This window comes from Synchiropus splendidus, chromosome 8 (assembly GCF_027744825.2).
Source record: "Synchiropus splendidus isolate RoL2022-P1 chromosome 8, RoL_Sspl_1.0, whole genome shotgun sequence".
Classification (NCBI taxonomy): Eukaryota; Metazoa; Chordata; class Actinopteri; order Syngnathiformes; family Callionymidae; genus Synchiropus; species Synchiropus splendidus.
In genome coordinates this window covers 23,566,114-23,586,572 of record NC_071341.1, presented here as the reverse complement: position 1 = coordinate 23,586,572, position 20,459 = coordinate 23,566,114, and the positions used below count along the sequence as shown (strand labels likewise).

Sequence of the window (20,459 nt, the reverse complement as noted above, 5' to 3'; positions counted from 1 at the left end):
AAAAGCTATGGTTCAGTAGCGACTGTAATTGCGACGTAGATGTTCTATAAATCGATTGTCTCCACGCTACTTATAACGCAAGCAACTTTTAAATAGCTTTTATCTTCAAGGGACACAACTACAGCCGCAAACGCTGCGTTATACGTCACACATGATGTAACATAGAAACTGTACTCACCCGGCTACTTGAGCTAATGAGCTAGCTGTGTTTAGAGCCCCAAAGTCGTTGCCTAGCAACCGCTACGGAATCCGACCAGGCTCAAAATTGCATGACGGAATAAATCGAAGGTATGCACAAAATATAGCGTCTCTACAAGTACAAAGTTGATTTACAAACACCGTACTACGCCGCTAAAATGTAGCAGTTCAATTCCAATACAGTCCATTGGAAAACATCAACACAGCAAACTTTATACCAGACAGAGGTCCAACATATGAATATACATTCAAAAAGCTTCTATTAGCTTCTATAAAATCATCCACAGTCATTACTACTAAATTATACTTAAAATAAATGAAGGGCAACAATGTAATGCACTTCAACATGGATATCTTTTGTCACTAAGCCTCAGTTATGTGTTCCAAAAATATGCTGTAATTTATCATTTCATTTAATTATTTAGTTATTTTGTTGTCACCAGCAGAAGTATTTCAATAAATCCCATCAAAAGGAATAACTGCGGACATTTTCTTTGCTTCCGAAGACACGTGTCAACTACCGGCTCAACTTCCATAACAAAGTGTGTTTGGAAAAAGAATAGATGGAACCACACTAACATGCATGTCTGTGTACATAGTATATGATTCCGCAGGCCACTTTGGTTCATAATTAAAGAAAAAAAATGAAATACCGTTTATTTGCTGTCTCACTGATCATTTCACTAGTAGATAAGTTGTGTAATTGTTGCATTTTCTCCATGAAATATGAGACGTGGAACATGTGTATCTTGTCGATGTGACTAAATGCAAAGTTAAAGAAAGACATTGTTGAAAATCGGTTTTATTCTATGAAGCATGTATCAAATTGAAGAAAAAACCAAGACATCCACACTGCTATGAGCCATCAAAATGAAAACAGTAAGAGGGACTGGCTCAAGAGGATTCACAGACACCACTGTCCCTCAAGCATAAGTTATGATGGCGTATTCAGAAGTGGAGCTCATTTTACGGCTGATCTCTCTGGGCTGGGGCAGATACAGTCGGTCAGCTGATCTGGAGGGTTGGAGCAGAGACCGCTGCTGAAAAATTGACCCAAAACATTCATGAAAAAGTACTCTTTAGCACCATCACTAAACGTTTCATGCTCTTCCCTTCCAACACACACTGTAGTTGCAGTTGTTCTTACCCAGCTTGGCTTCTCAGGAGTCACGTATCCAACTTGGGTGAGCTCGGGTGTACTCACACCTCGGATGGTGATCATGATGTCAGCATATGGAACATCCTTGTCACTGCCGGTGTCTGGACCACAACAAACTTTACCACAAAATGATGATCCGTGTGTTTCAGAGAGTATTTTACCTGATTCAGAGAGTGTGACCGGCGTCCTCTCAGTGTGGGACTGCAACGTAACCGCCGGCTGCCTTGACCTGAATATTTGATCAGTTGATGTACAAATGCAACGCGGCGCTAATGGCAACATTAAACAGGTCACTTACTCTGGCGGTTGAGCTGTTGGACTGACTGAGGAAACATAAAGGCCACGGCGTTATACACAGATATGAAAGGAAAACGCTAAAGAAGTGATGCTGTGTGGTCACCATTGGCTTCACTTCTCCTTCCGGTCAGGCGTAAGAACATGGAGAGGGCAGCGAGAACCATCCCCACGCAGGCGACTGCTACCACCACAAGCTTCATTTCAGCCACTACCTCTGTTGAGTTTGATGCCCTGAGTGATTCTCATGAGCGTCGTGGAGACAATTAAAATCCACTTTACCTTCACTTCCATCCGTGGGCACAGGAGACGCTGACGCTGAAAGTGCTGTGTAGAGAACACTTCTTAAAGACTGTTATGCTCCTGTGACGCCTCGGTGCTTACCATTTACTGTTCCAGTGTTTGGCATAGTTGTTGTTGTTTGAGCTGCAAAGTCACAAAATCTAGGTCAGATAAAATAGCAACACATATCCACAGCCATTTCCAGTACCATGAAGATGCAGTGATACAACTTTGACTAATCTGCGTTCTAGCCGAGGGTCGTCCGTTTGTTGCGTGTGGCAGGAGTAGTTGAGTCTCAGGTCGTCGGCGGACACGTTGACAAGATGGTAAACAACTGTGCAGTTTTTAGTTACTGCCCCCAAACAAAAGGAACTTGCCCCCTCTTTGCTCCAACAGCCGCGAACAAACGGAGAGCAATTGTAGGCGCACTGGAGTGTAAGAGAGCTCCCGAGTGTGACACCAACATTGTCATAAGGCATCTTTCCACTCTCACCACTCACGGAACCTGCAAAGAGGAAAGCATATTTACATCATTAAGCAGGGTGTAAGTCGACGTATTCATCATTTATGAGAGTTACCTTCAATCATAGGACCAGAGAGGAGCAGCAAGAGGAGTAAAAGCCTCATCCTTTCTTTTATTTATTACAATTTCTGCCTCGCAATTGAAACCTGCTTCTTTCTCTTGCAGCTGCTCCAACGTACAGGATGTGGCAAAACTGCTAAAATAACTTTTTTTTTTTCTGTCTCAGGTTGGCAGCGTATCAGGGAACAGCGTTTTGGCACAAGAGCACGGTCTTTAATATGTGGGTGTGATTTAAAATAACATTTTTTTTTCTTGTCAAAACTGTCACGACATCCTTGACAGTGGAAAATTCCAAGCAGCGAAGATAAAATCAGATAAGTGTTTCAGTGAAAGATGTAATTTTGGCTGCAGCATCTTTCACATCTTAACAAGCCAATAAGAATCTGGGTGCGATTATTATGGATATTACTTCCAAGGCAGGTGTGAGAAGGCTTCGAAACACAGCATTTGGTGTTTTGAAAAACATCTCTTCATAAGAAATTCTCCACTGAGGTTTGTAACACGCTCCGTGTTGCTCTTATGAATAATGAAATAAATCAGCTTCTGCACACTCACATTGTTCTTTGAGCACAGTCCAGGCGGGGACTAAAGACGGACACGTGAATGCTTCTTGACTTGATCTTGTGATATTGGCTGGATAGCAACTTTGGGCACGGAGCAGAGTCAAAAACATCGGAAGCGTTTCCATGAAATTTTCAGGAAATTTTCATGTCCAGTAACAAATGATTCCATGCTTTGTCTCAGAGTTGTTTTAATCTTCATAAAACTCATTACGATTGAAAGCATTTCATCGCTCCAGTCAGAAGACCTTGGTGACACGCGTAGAGCTCTATGTTCCCACAAGCCACTAAAAATAAACTGCTACCTTTAATTATTAATAACAAACTGGTCAATTATTTTGCAGCTTATACAATTACATACATTACCAATAGACATGTAGGGAGTTGCTGTCAAGAGGCGCAGCATGTTCATGGCTATTTTTAACTAGAAAAAGCACTCGGAGGGCGCATGTCTCCACCAAGGAGCTCAATAAAAACAACTTCTCTGATTCAAGATTCAAGAAAATCCCAGGCTGGAAATCAAACCACAGCTGTGAAAGCACCAAATTATAACCATGAAACTTAGCGCTCACACAAGCTGTCAAGCCTTTAAGAATTTCTTTAGTGACCATAAAAACCGTAAGCAGAGCAGTACCTCCAAAAACATGGGGGGCAGTGTTGCTGTTACTACCCAATATGTAGCTCTAATGAGACACGAAGAAGACGTAACAATGGCGGAAATTCTCCGACAATATATTTACCGTCCTCACCGACCACTGCCTCCTACAACGCTGCCTCCGTTTCCTCTTCTGTGCAAGACCTACATGATCAATGCTTCTTCCACAGTCACCACGTTGATTTTGGAGTTTGTTGTTTTCATAAACTTGTGACTCTGTGCTGCTCCCCCTGGTGGACATATTGGTGAACAGCAATACCAACATAAAGAACACATGGAAGCTTGTGATCAGTGATGGTAACAACTTTTGAAACAGGTACATTTTGGCACTTAAAGGAAGCATAATGGGCCTTTAGGAGTGAGAATGTGCTGGGACATGAGTAAAGAGAACAATCTTATGTTTTCCAACGTCGTATGGAAGCACAGATGAGAGCGACATATTCCTCTCCATCTAACCTCCAACAGCATTGTTCAGGCCATTTAAATAATTGAATTCCGTCACAGACAGATATTTCTAGGTTAGCTGCAGCACGTACTCATGCATTATGAAAGTGAAAGGTTCGGTTACAGAACATCAGTGAACCATTATGAGCCAAAGCAATCACCTGGGAATCGCATTTCGTGTTCTTGTTTCACTTTCCCCCGACGGAGGCTTCTCCATTACACGCCTTGAATCTGTCATGTGGGTTCTGGCGCGCGGATCACTTGAGTTGTGTGGAACTGAAATTGCGTGTCTGGAGAATAATGCTGACTTTGTGGTCTTTATTTTTGTGGGGGTGTCTTCATTTGATGCGCTCGGCGCTCGGCGCAGGTGAGTAAGGGCAATAATGTTTGATCGATGCGTGAGATTAAAGTCCACATCTTCAAAGGGATGGTAGATTCGCTTGACGTCGCCGAAGGAAGCGCCGATCTTCCTGAAGCATCAGACCTTGGGCTCTGTCCAGCGGGAACATACTTCTCTCACCAGCTGTGTTTGGAGTGTCCAGCCGGGCATTTGTAAGTCGACAACCCATTTTAAAAACAGTCACTCGCTGATACATAATGTTCATCATCACGTGTCTTTAGCTGCTCTGGAAATGTCTCTGCACCTCAGAGATGCCCAACTGGAACATTCAATCCCGACACACGCAGAAGCACAATCCGTGACTGCCAGGTGAAACACCGCCGTGATGTTGTCCCACAATGACTCTGCATTGTTTTAAGATGTTTTTGAAGGGAGACTTTTCGATGGCTCAAACGAAGTACAACTAACTTGCCCAGAGTTCAATATTTAGAACTGAAAACCACATTATGGACATAAATATTCACCTGTTTTGCTTTTGAATAAGTTTGAAAAACACCAAAAAAATGGACAAATATACTCTCCATACATTTAATAATATATACATAAATATACTGTATATAAGAGCAACAACAACAACAGTAATAAGTTGGAAAAACATGAAAACACAAAAAGAAAACAACAATAATATTAATAATGCGGAGAAAAACATGGACAAATTATCGTTAAATACTATTATAAATATGAAGTTGCAGTTTAAAAGGCATAAACAAACGTAACACTAAATATAGCACAATATAAGAGGTACTACATAAAAAGTTAATCCTCGAACAATGAATAATAATTTCGAGATATGAACAGTTTACTTTGGCTAGTGTCCCCCGCTATGCATAACATACACTATACACTACATTCACTACTGACTGGATATAAGATTGATTTGTGTCCAAACTGATATCAATAATATTTCAATGACAAACGTTCTTTTTCATGGCTTCTTGGCCTCAGCTGTGTTTTCCAGGTCTCATCAGTTCAGAGGACAAAGTCCAGTGCAGGCTGTGTCCGGCGGGTTTCTCCTGCCAGCCAGACACTGGCAGTCTCTCTCTGTGCCCTCCTGGCAAACACTCCCCTGAAGGAATCCTTCAGTGTCTCACCTGCCCCGTCGACTCGGTCTGCACCTCTGGATTTGCCCACAAGGTGACGGTGAAAGCCAACTCCCTTGAACCCAGCCCACAACTAACCACTGTGCTGTTCGCCTGCAGTGTGGTCCTGGTAAGGAGCCCAACTCAGACCAAACTGTTTGTCAGGACTGTGGCCCGGGCTTCTACTCTTCTGGTTGCAGTGTTCAGTGTCTTCCGTGTCCAGCAGGTGGGGCGATTGAATCCATGTGCGTTATACAAGGTTTTCATCTGATGGTCTCTGATCTGCTCTGCAGGAGGTTACTGTCCACAGAATGGCATGTCAGAGCCAGTCTTGTGTCCTCCAGGCTGGACGTCCTCACCTGGCCAGACGTACTGCACCGGCTGTAATGACTCTTCAGTGCAGTGTGGCGGAGCGTCCACTCCCCGCTGGAGCCTCCCAGGCCGAAGGTCCAGTCCTGTGTTGTGCAGAGCGGGTACATACAGACCCTGGTCAGCAGGGGAAGAGTCGGCCTGCGCCATTTGCCCAGTCGGTGGGTGACTCTCTGGACGATGTGGTAGCCTTCGATGAGCTGAACACTTCACTGGTCACTCTTACAGGTCACTATTGTGTGGGCGGAATCACTGTCCCTTGTCCTGCAGGGACTTACGGCGCTCAGGAAGGTCTGCAGAAGCTGACTGACTGTACCATATGTCCTGCAGGTAAAGGAAGTATTGCACAGGTGCCACTCAGAATGTGACGTTATTCCCCTTTTAACCACTGGATCAACAGGCCTTGAACTTCAAACGTCCGGTTTGGAGGCCATTTGTGGCAGACTGCCTGTAATTCAAGATTCTGTTGAGATTTATATCATCGTTATTATTGTTATTATTTGCAGGAAATTGAATTGACCCCACTGTTTACTTTTGTGCTGGTATTTATATGAATTTTATGTGGCGGAGATCTTTTTATGTTCTGCTGTTTTGTTTTAGACGGAGCAATGCAGCTCAGGAGAAAACTATAAACACACTCATGTCGTGTCCTCTCAGTGGTCTCGTCCTGAACCATCTATTTCCAGGGTTTTATTGTCTGGAGAGCAGCTCGGAGAAACCTGGCTCCCAGTTCTTGTGTCCTCTGGGCTCCTATTGTGAGGAGGGCACAGCCACCATGCACGGGTCACCTTGTCCTCCTGGTACAGCTGGGGAGCAACTGGGTCAGACAAGTAGAGCATCCTGCAGGCGTTGCAGAGAAGGACGCTTCTGTCCTGCAGGTGAATCATCAGTCATCACCGTGCCATTCAGGATCCAAGGAATGTGAAAGCATTTGCCCCTCCATTGGACTAACGTGATTTAGCAGGTGGCGTTCATACATTGCGGTTCACATGCGGTAAAAACCATCTGTTTTCTCTGCTTGGAAGTAATGTGGGTCATGTCTCCTGGCACACTGACACTGCCATGTGAACCAAGTGACGTCTACCTCTGTGTTCTGTGTTGCACCCCACAGGCTCTACAGGCCCAGGCCTGCCCTGTGCCCGGGGGAGATACTGTCCTGCTGGAACAACAGAGGAAGTGACATGTCCACAAGGGACGTTCACCCCTCACCAGGGAGCAATAGGTGCGTTACAACTCCGAAATAATGAAATCACAGTCATTTCCGCTGACATTTCAGTTGCTTCAAAGATCTATTAGCCTACTGACCCCATAGAAGACTATATTACTCCTCATTCCCATGATGCATTGCAGTGGTTAATTCAATGGCACTTTGTAAGAGCTAAAGGTTTTTCCATGGTAGGTATCAAGGACTGCCTGAAATGCCCAGCTGGTTTCTATTGCCCAGAAGGGACCAGCGATCCTGTGCCCTGTCCTCCTGGCTCCTACAATCCCATGGAGGGTCAGGATGAGCTGTCAGACTGCAGGGAGTGCCACGCAGGGAAGGCCTGCACACAGGTGGCTCTGAAAGCTCCGGATGTGGACTGCATGCAGGGGTAGGTTGCGTCATCGGACGGAGGGTATTCCTTCACCTTTGAAGGGATCTCAGTGGCTTTTACTTCCCAGGTTCGTGTGTCCACTTGGCTCAACCAAGCCTAATTTGCCGACAAACGCTTGTCCAGCGGGGACGCAGAGCAATCGCACGGACCTCACCCACCGCTCACAATGTCAGATGTGTCCGGCCAGATACGCCTGTCTTCGAGGTGCATTCGCCGAATCAGACACACACAGCTGCTTGGACAGTGTTTCTCCTAAAAAGATGATGGTAAACAGAAGCAAGCAGGGTTGCCCAGTTTACACTGAAGGCCTGTTCATGCACCGTCACTGGTCACATGCTTCCACGCCTTTATTACCTTGGTATTGCTGTTCACCAATATATCCACCAGGGGGAGCAGCTCAGAGACGCAACTTTATGACAACAACAAACTCCAAAACCTATGGAAGCTCTGAACTGCCATGGTAAGTTAGAGAAAAAAACACATAGGTTGGATGTGGGATGACCAGAGACCACCGAGCTGATGCTCCCACAGCACCTGCTTCTCGGTGGACTGAACATTTAAATGCCGGACTGTCCGGCCAACAGGCCAAATCACATGAAACCTGACATGCGTTTCAGACTTTGTCATCCTGGAGCTTCTTAATATGGTCTTCTGACAGTCCGCAGCTTCTCAAGGAGCTGCACAGAGTACCACCGTACCATAACAGCAACACTGCCCCCCATGGTTTCCACTGGTACTGCTCCGTTTGGTCCATATTCGTAAGCTTTGTGTAAGGGTGCAGGAATACAGAGGAAATGAAGTCTGAGCACAGACAGAAGGCTCTGTCCGTATCCTGATATGTACGTAACGTTGAGCATAAATGGGCCTTTAGTGTCTGCATTGTTATCCTTGGGCTTGAACCTGGATTTGCTTCCCTTTATCATGACCCAGTTTTATAGCCATAGGCGATAATGGGAGCATCATTGTCCTCGATAAAAAGAAAAGGATTTGTCTAAAGACTCTCATAGTAAAGACTGTAATGATATTGTTATCCTTTGTGTATCTACCATTCTCTGCTCAAGCTCATATCCCACCACAGTCTCAGAAAGGAAGGAATTTCTCGGAGCTGAGTGAAGTGATTGGTTTCTAACAGGTACAGGCGGACCTCAGAGACCACCTCTCTCCTGCTTCGCGGGACATTATTGTCCACCTGGGTCGAAATTCCCCTCGCAGTTCAAGTGTCCAATGGGCACCTGGAGTGGTCACAGCGGTTTGGAATCTGAAAGCGAGTGCCAGCCGTGCCCAGCGGGCTGGTACTGCCTGGCGGGGTCGGGATCTCCATCCGGGCGATGCAGCTCAGGCCACTACTGTCCAGCAGGTGCGGTCAGCTTTCAGAGCTGTGACTTAAAACTACCTTTAAATAAGTTGCATTTCTTTCCTGCAAGATGCTGTGTGTGTTGATGGAATCGATACGCAAGACTTGTCCTCGCTGTAAGGTGAGGCCTGTGAGTCATCCATGTGGATATATAACTGCGGATGTTGGGCCAACAGGGACGGCGTACGGCACTCAGTTTCCATGCCCTGCAGGCACCTTCAGCATCCACATGGGCAGCAGGCAGAAAGAAGATTGTCTGATCTGTCCTGATGGCTCCTTCTGCAGAGAAGGCACATCGAAGCCGTCGCCCTGTCCACCGTGAGCTTCATTCAGCGCAATCTTCACCGTGGTTTCCAAGATGAGACGTCTTATTTAGCAGCAGCAACTCTGTTCTGTCTTTGACCAGCTCCACTTTTCGCCGGCAGAAAGGAGGCCAGACGCCAGAGGACTGCTCGGCTTGTCCTGCAGGCTATTTTTGTTCCCGTTCAGCCACTGTCAACCCCCGAGTGTGCGGAGCTGGGAGCTTCTCTGTGAGGCCTACTTCACTCTGCAACCTTTTTATCCTCGTCCTTGAATATGAGCATTGGATTGTGCTACTATTAGCAGTCAGTCTTGTCATGAACATGCACATAGGCTCATGTAAATCAATCAGCCCATCATGTTAGAGCCGCTGCCCTCATGTACGTGGAAGCCGCTCCCCTCCTCCATCTCACTCCGTCTTCCATCTTTCCTGTCCTCGCCTGCGTAGGACGAAGGCTCTGTGGAGTGTTCCCCATGTCTCCCGGGCTACTACTGCAGTAATGAGACCACAAGTGAGGAGGCAATGCGAAGCATCATGGTCTGCCCTGCAGGCTTTCTCTGCTCGCAGGGTTTATCCAGAGACCCCCAGCGCTCAGCAACCCTCTGTCCCGTTGGATTTTTCTGCCCTGGAGGAGGCATTGTGAGTCATTTATTAATGGCATCCCGATTGGTGTTCTAATGGACTTCACTTTGGCTGTGTCTTGGTAGGATCCTAACCCAGTACCTTGCCCCAATGGTACGTACGGTGAAAGCCCTGGTTTGCAAAACGTAGCGCAGTGTCGCCCATGTCCTGCTGGGATGTACTGTTACGCTGAGCGGCCGCTGGAGCAACCGATAACAAGACCTGTAAGACTTCCTTGAGTCCAGTCTGTGTGGCCCATCTGGGTGTGCAGCGCAGCAAGCAAGAGTGATGGTGCAAACGCTGAGAGAGAACCACAGAGCCCCCCCTAGAGGTTGGGGGGAGTGAAGGCACCGTTATGCTCCCGTTACGTACGAAATTGTACCCGTTTGATGCCAAAGTTCTTACCGTCACTGATCACATGCTTACATGTGTTCTTCATGTTGGTCAGAAGTTTAAGACAACAAACTCCAAAACCAACATGGCGACTGTGGAAGAAGCATTGATCAGGTAGCAAGCCATGGGCAAATGAGGCTTCATGAAACAGTGCCCTTATTTTGACAGCTCAGTAATGTGGAGCTGTTGGTATAAAAAAGACATGACATTTCATTGAAATGGTTGGTCAAATCCAAAGATTTTTGAGCAGAGACTGCCACCTAGTGGGCTCAGAAAATGAGGACACTGTTTCATGAGGCCTCACCAGCCCTTCACTACATGTAGCTCTTGCACAGAAGAGGAAACAGAGACAGCGTTACAGGAGGCGGTGGTTGGTGAGGCCGTTAAATATATCACCACTGGAGGATGGAGAGTTTCCAACGTTGTGTCTCATTACAGCTACGTATCGGGGAGTAACAGCAACACTGCCCCCGATGGTTTGGGGTGGAACTGCTCCATTTGGTCCGTTTCAGTAAGATTTGTGGAGACGTATCCAGATCTGTACGGAACGTTGAGCATAACAGGGCTAAAACTCAGGTGGTCACCAGAGTGGACGAATAGCACAAATGCCGATTATTCCTCTGGGTGTATATCAGAGGAATCCAACAACAAATGTGTGGCTGACTGCTGAAGCCTGTTAGGTAACTCATGCTGCCAACTATAACAAACTGTCCCCTTATATGACACTCCTGTCTGTTCTATCCACGGCCTGGTGAGTTTGCTGATCTTAAAGGAACAGGACTGGTTGCATCTGAGGAGAGAGTTTTGCTGTGCAGCCTTGCTCTTCTACCCACATACTCTACCTTTCTGCTGTGATGCTGAGCGTCTCCTCAGCGATGCAGCTGACACACTTTCCTCTCTTGGTCTTGAATCTCCAGACTGGCGTGTGTCCAGACGGACACTACTGCCCATCAGGCACAGGATACCCACAGACTTACCCGTGTCAAGCAGGATTCTACAGCAGTATCAGTGTCGGCCACAGCGGGAAGGAGTGTGTTTCATGTCCAGCACAGCACTACTGTGGGAGACCGGGCGTTCACACTCCCGCTCGCTGCCCTCAGGTGGGACTCCTGTGTGAGACCCCTTCATTCGTCCCCCTCATTCTCTCTGAATTGTCAGGGCTTTTTCTGTCCTGTGGGAACTTCAAGACCACATCCGTGTCCTGAAGGGACGTATGGCTCCCGTCCCGCTCTCAGTGACCAGTCAGAATGCACCCCCTGTGGAGGAGGCCGGTACTGCTCAGGTGTGGGACTCACTGGACCATCGGGAGACTGTCAGCAGCGCTTCTACTGCAGAGAGGGAGCCACGTCAGCTGTAAGAAATGATTTGCCGCTTGAGTCGCCACGTGTAATGCGTCGTCTAATTGATGCTCCTGACTGAGTGTATATGACCAACATCTCTCATTGGTCTGCTCCGGCTCGCAGACTCCCATCGATGGCTCGACTGGAGGTTTGTGTCCTGCGGGAAGCTACTGTCCTCCAGCCTCCTCCGCTCCATTTCCGTGCCCTCCCGGCTCCTTCAGCAACAACACGGGCCTCACACAGCCACAGGACTGCACCCCGTGTCCACCTGGGTGCGTTTACACCGTCCCTCAATGAGGTGATGAATCCTGACATGTTTCTCTTCCAGCTTCTACTGTTTAGGGTCAGGTAACACGGCACCCTCAGGTCCGTGCTCTCCTGGGTTCTACTGCTCAGGTGGGGCGTCTTCTCCGGTTCAGTTTGAGGCAGGCGAAGGTCATTATTCTCTGGGTGGAGCCGTCAGAGCCGAACCATGTCCACTTGGCACCTTCCAATCAGTAGGTTTCACATGTTGTGACATTGCATCGGACTGCAGAGATGTTCATGGGGCGCCTTTTTCTCCACATAGAGTCGGGGTACACAGTCTTGCGTGGGGTGCCTCAGAGGCAGACTGTGCAACAGGACCGGCTGGTCTCTCCCACCGCTCTGCCCACCTGGACATTACTGTCCTCCCGGGACTTCTGTGGCTCACCCTTGTCCTCCGGTCAGTATCGTAGGTTTGGTTTCACAAAGACGTGTCCAGAAAGTAGGCGCCCCCAAAACTCCAACATGTTTCGGGTGTCAGGTTGCTTGTCCTGATTTTGAGATTCTGACCGAGGCATGTCCACGTCTAGGGCTCGTACCTCGACCAGTCAGGTGGGGACGATGTGCAACGTTGCAGACAGTGTGAGGCGGGATGGTTCTGCAACGGAGCGGGACTTTCCGCACCTCAAGGCTTGTGTGAGGCGGGACACTACTGCACTGCTGGGGCGTCTACTCCCACCCCAGTAAGATGCTCATCACTTTTCTGTCAATGATTTACTTGTTTTCTAACTCTCTGTCGAGAGTTTGATTCTAAACTGCTTTTCACTTTTTATTTTTGATTCCTCAATATATCCCAAATCAGGATTCAAGGACTCACGGCTCAAATATTTAGAGGAAAAAAAGGATGCGTTAAAAGGTTGTATAAAATTATCAGGAGGTAGAGGGAGCGTTTCACGGGGCTGAGGACATGTTGTCCAGCAGATGGGTTTGTCTGTGTGACAAAATGGTGCGACACATGTTCTACAGCCATTATACGAAGTGAGAGTACACGTTAATGTAATACTAGCAGAGTCTCACCAGAGCACACGCTTCACACAGAGACGAATGAGAGTCACTCAGAAGATCAGAACGCAGAACATTTTCACGACACATTTTCAAAATTTGTTCCATGTCACCTACTCAACATTTCCTGAAAGTTTTACTCAAATATGTCAATTTTTCATTCATTCAACAGACACATTAAAGCCGGCCATCACAAAACTTCTATGGTAATTGTGGTGTGCAATGAAAACTGGCCGCATGAAAAGTAAATAAATAAAAATCCAATATGGCAACACATATTTATATTTCACAAAAAGCAGGAAATAACATGCGATTGGCCGTCGCAACAGTCCTTTAGCATCTCCAGTCATTCTCATATCTCTTTGATGTTTCACCCCAATGTTCTTTGAAATGGTTCAAGCTGGTTACCAGCTAAAATAAAAAAGTTTTTCCAGTGAAAAGCGTAGTTTTTGTGGCTTGGTTGTTTGCTGTGTGTCCCTGTGAGTGTGTGTGTCAGATACGTGACAGCTGAAACCCTAACTGACATATCGTGATGAGCTCCATATGTCCACAGGTGGATGTGGCCTCTGGTGGTGTCTGCCCCGCAGGATATGTTTGCCCAAGAGGGACCAAGTTTCCCCATCAGCACCCGTGCCCCCCGGGGACCTGGAGCGGCACTGCTGGAGCGCACAACCTGACCTACTGCCAGAAGTGCCCGCCTGGACGCTACTGCAGCGGCGCCGGACTCACTGGACCCTCTGGTGTATGTGATGCAGGTGGGAACATGAAGATGATGAAGCCTGGATCTGCTCTCTGATTCCACTTGTGCCTGGTTGACAGGGAGCCATGACTGTGGAAAGGGAGGCAGCAAGCAGCACAGCCATTAGAATGTTTGGGCTGGTGCTGATGTAGAGACAAACATCCAGCAGAAGCTGTAGTTTTCTGTCCATTATTGAAAAGACAAAACTGTATCGGACTCATACTCATTGCACAATAGGGTGTGTTTTAAGGTTGAAAACTGTTGAAGTTTGAAGAGCTAAATTGCATTGAAAAACATAGATCCTACACTTTGAATTTGAAGTGATTATTTGAACCGTCTGGTTGTCAGACTTAGTAGATCTGGACCTTACCACCTCATAATACACAATAGAAAGGGAAAACCGTTGTTTTCTTCTTCCCAACTTAAAGGTAAAGTGACGGGAATCGCCTCGGTTTTTAAATCAGTTTACCTTAAGAGGAACAGGCAGCGAAAAAACACTTTTCTCTTGCTTCATACTTCATGACCAAAACAATTTTTACAACATGCTACTGCCTCGTTGAGTGTCATAAGCAGAGGTAAATAAATATGCTCGATTACACTGAGAAGAGTGTTTGTCTGAAATATGTAAACAAAACGTTCATTTCTACCATCATTTTACAGACATTGTTTTAAAGAAATGTCTAGGTTATGTCACAAATGTTTAGACATATTGGTCACAGACAATGCGAGTGTCTTATTGGCTTCTCTTTGATGGCTTTCAAACAAACTGCAGAGTTGAAATGGCACTGCTTTTATTCAGTGAGTCTTGAGCAGAACTTGAAGGTTTTCAGTCTTCAATACTTCTCAGAAATAACTGGTTGATCGTCCTTGAGTTACAAACATTTATTGAAAATTCTGTCTTTTTCTTCAGGGTTTTTCTGTATCCAAGGCGCCAGAACTCCGACTCCCTCAGATGGTGTGGCGGGGAATATTTGTCCTGTTGGACATTACTGTTCAAAGGGCTCCTCCTCCCCGAGAGTTTGTCCCGATGGCACTTTCTCCAACTCGACTGGTGAGTTTTCCTCTGCACAACAGGACAGTAGGTTCTGATCTCTCCATCTACAGGGGCGGAGGCGTGCGCTGACTGCCCCCCGGGAACCTACTGTTTGTCCGGAGAGGGGGTCAGACCCTGCCCCGCCGGGCACTTCTGTCTCGGAGGGGGTGTTGAGGCCATCCTACCGTGTCCTCCTGGAACATACAGCCCTCAGATAGGGCTGAGTCAGGTGGAGCAATGCCTCATGTGTCCAGCAGGTGAGAGCATTGTCAAAGGTTGGCCTGTCGTGACAGGTCTCCTGTGAGTTTACGCAGACTGTATGCTGGTATATATGGAGTTAACATCATAAATAAACACATCTCATATCAGCAAATCTGAGCAGGGTTGGTAGAATTACACCATCAAGTGTGTTGCTGTTCTCCACCAGGTTTCTACTGTGAGGACTGGGGTCTCTTCGAGCCCACAGGACCTTGTCAAGCTGGCTACTACTGCACAGCAGGTTCTCCAGCGGCACACGACCAACAATATCATCACGCCCACATTGGTGACCTTCTGACTTCCCTAGGTGTGAACTTTCTGCGTCCAGACGGAAACTTCAGCACAGGAGTTGGAGGAGCGTGTCCGAGAGGAAAGTACTGTCCGGAGGGAACAGGTCTCCCCGTTCCTTGTCCCCCGGGGACGTCCTCACACAGGTGGGCGGAGAGGATCCCCATCATTCACATTCCTACGCAGCCTGACTGGATTCTTGTTCAGCCTTCATCTCACAGATTCATCAGGTTGCAGCTCGTGCCCCGGTGGGATGTTCTGCAGTGGGTGGGGCTTAACCTCCCCCACTGGAACGTGTGTGGCGGGATTCTACTGCCCGGGTGGAGACTCCTCAGCAACAGGTAACACGCCTTCATAGACCTCAGTTGCAAAAGCACGAGCGGGGTCTATTAAAGACGGAGCAACTTGCATGGATCATAAATAGTGATGGGCTGATGAGGCTTCATGAAACAGTGTTCCCATTTTCTGCACCCATTAGGTTAAAACATCTTTGGATTTGAACAAGCATTTCAGTGAAACCTTTTTCAACCACAGCGCCACCTACTGAGCTCTAACACAAAGGACACTGTTTCATGAAGCCTCACCTGTCCATCACTAGTCGCAAATTGAGTGCCTTTAACCAATCGATACTCAACTGTCAGTCAACAGTCTCAGCAAGTCATGGCTTAATATTAGAATTTTCATATCATTCTTGAAAAATATGCTTCATATTGCGTTTAAAAAAAACAAACCAAAAGAAAAACAACACCATACTTCATATGTCACCTAGATGCTGTCAATATAAACATGAAGGATTCACCCTCACTGCTCCAAACAGCAGGCCAAAGGAACCTTCATGTCCTGGGAGGCTCACTTATTTTCAGAAGAAACAGTTGGTCTGGAAAGAAGTCTTGTGCCGTGAGTTTGATGTCCCTGACCGGACAAGATCATTCAAGATGGCGCGTGATCATAAATAGAGTGTTATCCATGGTTAATCCATATACATGTGGAAGATCTCAAGCCTACAGGGGAACTGGCATGGTACATATGCCTGTAAATATGCAGACTCTGAACAGATGCCAGCTTGGTCGATAAGAAATTTTAAGCTCTTCTTTCAAGCAGATATTGTCGAGAAGAGTTGAGAACGTATATATTGGCGACATGAGCGACGACTCATGAACATTTTTGTTTCACGACAACTCAATCAAATTGGCTGGATTGCAACTCTTGGTGAGTGACATCATCTATTCTTCAGGTTCTGACGTCTGCCCGCCTGCTCACTACTGCCCGGAAGGCACTTTAAGTCCAATTCCCTGCCCAGCTGGTTCCTTCGCCAACCGCACAGGCCACGCCGTGTGTCAGCGCTGCCCTGCTGGGTACTACTGTCCAGAGAAAACACAGAGTTTCATGGAGTTTCCCTGCCCACCGGGATTCTATTGCCCTGATGGCAAGGAATATTTTCCACGGCTTTTAATCCTTCGGTCTTCAGCTCTGTTTAACCCAGCTATGTGTCACCGTCTCAGGTACTCGGCACGCCTCCCAGTATCCCTGTCCTCGAGGCTACTACAACCCCGAGCCCATGACTCAAAGTCTAGACAGCTGCCTGCCATGTCCTCCGGGCCACTACTGTGAGAAGGAGAGGCTGACTAGAGCGTCTGGCAAATGCAAGGGCGGTCAGTGGAAGTGTGCTTGTTTACTGCAGCGTACCATACCATCACAACCACCACTAGTCATTTCTCACTGTCAGAACTTTTCGCTGCCTGACAGTCTATTTGTCTCCTGGGGCCTGGAAATGGTAGCAGAGTGGTCTGGAAGAATTTGTCCGGAGCACTTTCAAATCACGTCATATTTATTCTTTACAGATGACAAGGAGCTTAACAGCTCAAGGTCAGCGTCTCCAGTGGTAGCGTCCCGCGCCACACAGGGCTGGGTATGGACGATTGGAGCCATGATGAGGACAGGCAGTAGATGTTTTGGACCAGCCTCAAATAACTCACAGCTTTTTTCAGTGTTCATTTTTGCTGCCATTTTAAACAGGTTTTATCTCACCAGATTATTTTTTTTCAAAACGTGGTTCATAATCTTGACAGGTAGTGAGGAGGTGTCTCTCTGTCAAGATGAACCAAAGCTCCGAAGCAAATTTACAATGCTGCGCTCGACAGCACTGTCACAGCCGTCCTCTTTCCTGCGCAACACATTGAATATAAATATAGACAAGCAGTCACTCAAATGAAGACTTCTTCTGCTTACCCGACATTCTGCTGACGCATGACTCATTTCTACTTTGAGGCTGTCAGTAAAATTCATCTCCATTTCTCCTGCTTTTTTTTTTGACAAATCTATGTGGTCGCGCTGCAGGCATCAGCTCTGCTGCACTTTTAGTGTGAGTGACTTTAGAGCTGCTGAGCAATTCTCTTTCTAGATTCAGACAAATGTGGTCCTTTAAAGGTTCTGTCAGACGACTGAAGCGGAGGAGGAGAGGGAGGAGGAGGAGGAGGAGGAGGAGGGGGAGTGGTTTACTTTATGTTGCTGTACCTCATCGAGTCACACGGCTCATCCAAACAAACAAATATATATATTTCTATGGCAGAGTGGGCGAGTAACTCTCTCAACTTTAATCCATCATGGAGTGAATTTATATTGCATTTTTCTTCATTCAAATTGTTTTCTTTTTTTAATCATCTGATCTTTGAATCTTTCTCCACGGCTCCCTCTCAGGTTGGTTCTGCGTTTCTGCTGCATGGAACTCGCAGCCCTTCGACCTGGACAACTACACAAATGCCAACTGTCTATGCCCAGCTACTTCCACCGGAGGGCGCTGTCAAGCTGGTTTCTACTGCCCATCAGGCAGCTCTGAGCCCCTTCCATGTCCCCCTGGAGCCTTCTGTAACATCTCAGGTAGATTCTCACGTGTCAACAAGGGATGCAGGTCAATTGTCAATGAGAATTTTCCTGCCTATTTTGGTGCCAAAAAACCCTAAAATACACAAAAATGGTTGTTAAAACTGTGCAAACAACTAATAAATCATGCTAATTATTAAAAGCCTGGACCTTCTTCACCCAGGTTTGGCTTTGCCCACGGGTCCCTGCTCCGCCGGCTTCTACTGCGCAGGTGGAGCCACCGACGCCAGACCCACTGACGGTGACACGGGAAACATCTGCCCACCTGGAACATTCTGTGGTGAGACACAGAAGTCTGTTCATACATGACAGTTCGCCAGGCCACACCGTCGGCATGTGAACGCTGATGTTCGGATAGACAATACTTTGGTTCCCTCGGTCTCCCCACCCCACTCCCCCGCAGGTGTCACCTCATTGACATTCAGAGCTTTGGCAATGACACTGAGTTGCTATTTTTATGGTGCGGCAGAGGAGGCCAGGTTCACTCTGTCTTGAACCTCTTCATTTTCAAGTTGATAGTGACATAAAACGGTTTGTCTCTGTTTCAAATCATCCTAAAATAAAAGTCTTCCGTCTCGGGTGCGGCACACCTTTGAAATTCAAACTTTAATTCCCCAGATTGATCCTTGAAGGTGGGCTGGCAAAGTTGTTTTTTATGGTGATGCTTAAAATCGTCCAAGTATCTCACATTAGGACTGAGAACATTGTCAATTGTGACCCGTTCAAAGTGACTTTGGCTGGTAACTGTCACTCAGCTACTACTTGTTTTATTTCCAATACAGTTTGAGCCAATCTGGAGATTGTTTTCTTACATATCTGGTTTAAATATCTCTTTGGAAATGCAACACAAGTCCAGCATAACCCTGAAACCTTTCACACCGTGGCGTGTGGCAACAACAATGGAGCGTAAATGTGTGTACACCAGGAACAAGTGTGAGGGCACAAGGTTAGAGCCCTGGTTGAGAGCGCGAGTCTTCTGGCCTAACTGTCATGTATGATGTCGGCGTGAACAGCCTCCCTTGTTGTGTACTGTATTCGACGTTACCAAGCTGGACTCAAGGGCTGCAGCCACAGATGAAATTTAATTTGTCTAATTTCCGTTTGGGCGGTTCTTTTAACCGCCACAGAAATGAAATGGAGCGACAGCTATTCTCTTCCTCCGGCCTATGTAAATGAGTCAGGCCAGAGAAAAGGTGCTCTTCTGACTAAGAAGCAGCGGCTACCTTCAATTGCCCATGGGCTTGGTAGTGACTCACTGTGCATCTATTTGTGTTAGTCTGCCGATATTCCCTGACCTGCGTGGGAGGGGGCGGGGGCACACCTCACTCGGCGCTGCCTTAAAGCAGCAGAATCCCTCTCCTCTGGGGTATGAGCAATAAATAACTGAATGAAGGTCTTCCCACTCATCCCAACAGTTGAAGGCTCCGGGGAGCCTGAGCTGTGTCCAGCAGGAACCTTTTCCCCGGTGGCAGGTCTCACCGGTGAGGCTGGCTGTCGACGGTGTACGGCGGGGTTCTACTGTGGAGAGCCGGGACTCAGGGCCCCGACTGGCCCCTGCAGTGTTGGTCAGTGCGCTTCCATAATGTGATGAATCATTCCTGCTTTATGTTTGTTATTTTCCTCGCACCATGCTTATTTATAGCGGAGTGAATCATATCGTTCTCCAGGATACTGGTGCCCCTCGGGTCAGTCATTAGCTACAGCTTTACCTTGTCCGGTCGGGCATTTCTGCCCGCAGGGTGCTTCCTCTCCGAGGCCTTGTCCACCAGGGACTTACCAGGACAGAGAACGTCAAGAATCCTGCTCCCTCTGCTGGGCAGGTGAGGAACTTCCTCATGCTGTTTCATAGTGATGAGACTTCATGAAACAGTGTCGCCATTTTCAGAGCCCACTAGATGGCACTGTCTGCTCAAAGCTCTTTGGATTAGACAAACCATTTCAATGAAACCTCCCCTCATTTTTAAACCAACAGTGCCTCCTACTGAGCTCTGAGAATGACGACACTGTTTCATGAAGCCTCATCAGCCCGTCACTACTATTTTGTCAACATGCTGTGATGCTTCATCTTATTGAAGAGGTGTTTTTGTGTCTTATTTTTCAGGCTTTTCCTGCGATTCGATGACGAGTCAGAGCAATGTCTCTCTGCCGAAGCCGTGCCCCTCTGGACACTACTGTCCGCTCGGCACATCGGCACCAAAACTGCACCCCTGCCCTAAAGGCACGTTCAACCCGCTAGAGGGATCAGAGAGCATGGCCGACTGCTTGCTGTGCTCCAGGGGAGAGTTCTGTCCTTCTGCAGGGCTCACGCAGCCAGCAGGTCAGAAAACGT

General features: G+C 47.3%; 2 protein-coding genes across 7 annotated transcripts in view; both read left to right on the top strand.

Moving 5' to 3' along the window:
* The first annotated feature begins 4,520 nt into the window (after positions 1–4,520).
* Positions 4,521–7,319, top strand: LOC128763476 (multiple epidermal growth factor-like domains protein 10). The gene is made up of 8 exons (XM_053872260.1): positions 4,521–4,542; positions 5,534–5,709; positions 5,775–5,880; positions 5,948–6,184; positions 6,252–6,353; positions 6,710–6,901; positions 7,135–7,245; positions 7,300–7,319. Exons 1-8 carry the CDS (start codon positions 4,521–4,523, stop codon positions 7,317–7,319), a joined length of 966 nt encoding a protein of 321 aa, XP_053728235.1.
* Positions 7,320–7,513: 194 nt separating this feature from the next.
* si:ch211-286b4.4 (zonadhesin) overlaps positions 7,514–20,459 on the top strand; it is a 52,535-nt gene continuing 39,589 nt past the window's right edge. For all 6 annotated transcript variants that reach the window (XR_008415732.1, XM_053873847.1, XM_053873845.1 and 3 more), the window contains exons 1-26: positions 7,514–7,615; positions 7,686–7,822; positions 8,751–8,975; positions 9,149–9,290; positions 9,379–9,502; positions 9,721–9,912; positions 9,981–10,118; positions 11,205–11,387; positions 11,446–11,640; positions 11,751–11,899; positions 11,956–12,124; positions 12,196–12,330; positions 12,461–12,613; positions 13,486–13,687; positions 14,582–14,722; positions 14,776–14,961; positions 15,132–15,203; positions 15,270–15,396; positions 15,458–15,591; positions 16,485–16,676; positions 16,753–16,902; positions 17,948–18,127; positions 18,294–18,410; positions 19,546–19,695; positions 19,798–19,950; positions 20,232–20,447. Coding sequence is in view for 5 of the 6 variants with exons in the window: in XM_053873847.1 (XP_053729822.1) it covers positions 7,515–7,615; positions 7,686–7,822; positions 8,751–8,975; positions 9,149–9,290; positions 9,379–9,502; positions 9,721–9,912; positions 9,981–10,118; positions 11,205–11,387; positions 11,446–11,640; positions 11,751–11,899; positions 11,956–12,124; positions 12,196–12,330; positions 12,461–12,613; positions 13,486–13,687; positions 14,582–14,722; positions 14,776–14,961; positions 15,132–15,203; positions 15,270–15,396; positions 15,458–15,591; positions 16,485–16,676; positions 16,753–16,902; positions 17,948–18,127; positions 18,294–18,410; positions 19,546–19,695; positions 19,798–19,950; positions 20,232–20,447 (4,063 nt within the window). In the remaining variant the exon portion in view is untranslated. The remainder of the gene's footprint in view (positions 7,616–7,685; positions 7,823–8,750; positions 8,976–9,148; positions 9,291–9,378; positions 9,503–9,720; positions 9,913–9,980; positions 10,119–11,204; positions 11,388–11,445; positions 11,641–11,750; positions 11,900–11,955; positions 12,125–12,195; positions 12,331–12,460; positions 12,614–13,485; positions 13,688–14,581; positions 14,723–14,775; positions 14,962–15,131; positions 15,204–15,269; positions 15,397–15,457; positions 15,592–16,484; positions 16,677–16,752; positions 16,903–17,947; positions 18,128–18,293; positions 18,411–19,545; positions 19,696–19,797; positions 19,951–20,231; positions 20,448–20,459) is intronic.

What these genes read in the sequence shown, in the direction of transcription:
- LOC128763476 (XM_053872260.1), top strand. Translation starts at nt 4,521, where the DNA reads ATGCGCTCGGCGCTCGGCGCAG. An exon ending in CTGCGCCATTTGCCCAGTCG is followed by an intron (nt 6,185 to 6,251) that starts GTGGGTGACTCT and finishes TCACTCTTACAG; the next exon opens with GTCACTATTGTGTGGGCGGA. An exon ending in CTGTACCATATGTCCTGCAG is followed by an intron (nt 6,354 to 6,709) that starts GTAAAGGAAGTA and finishes ATCTATTTCCAG; the next exon opens with GGTTTTATTGTCTGGAGAGC.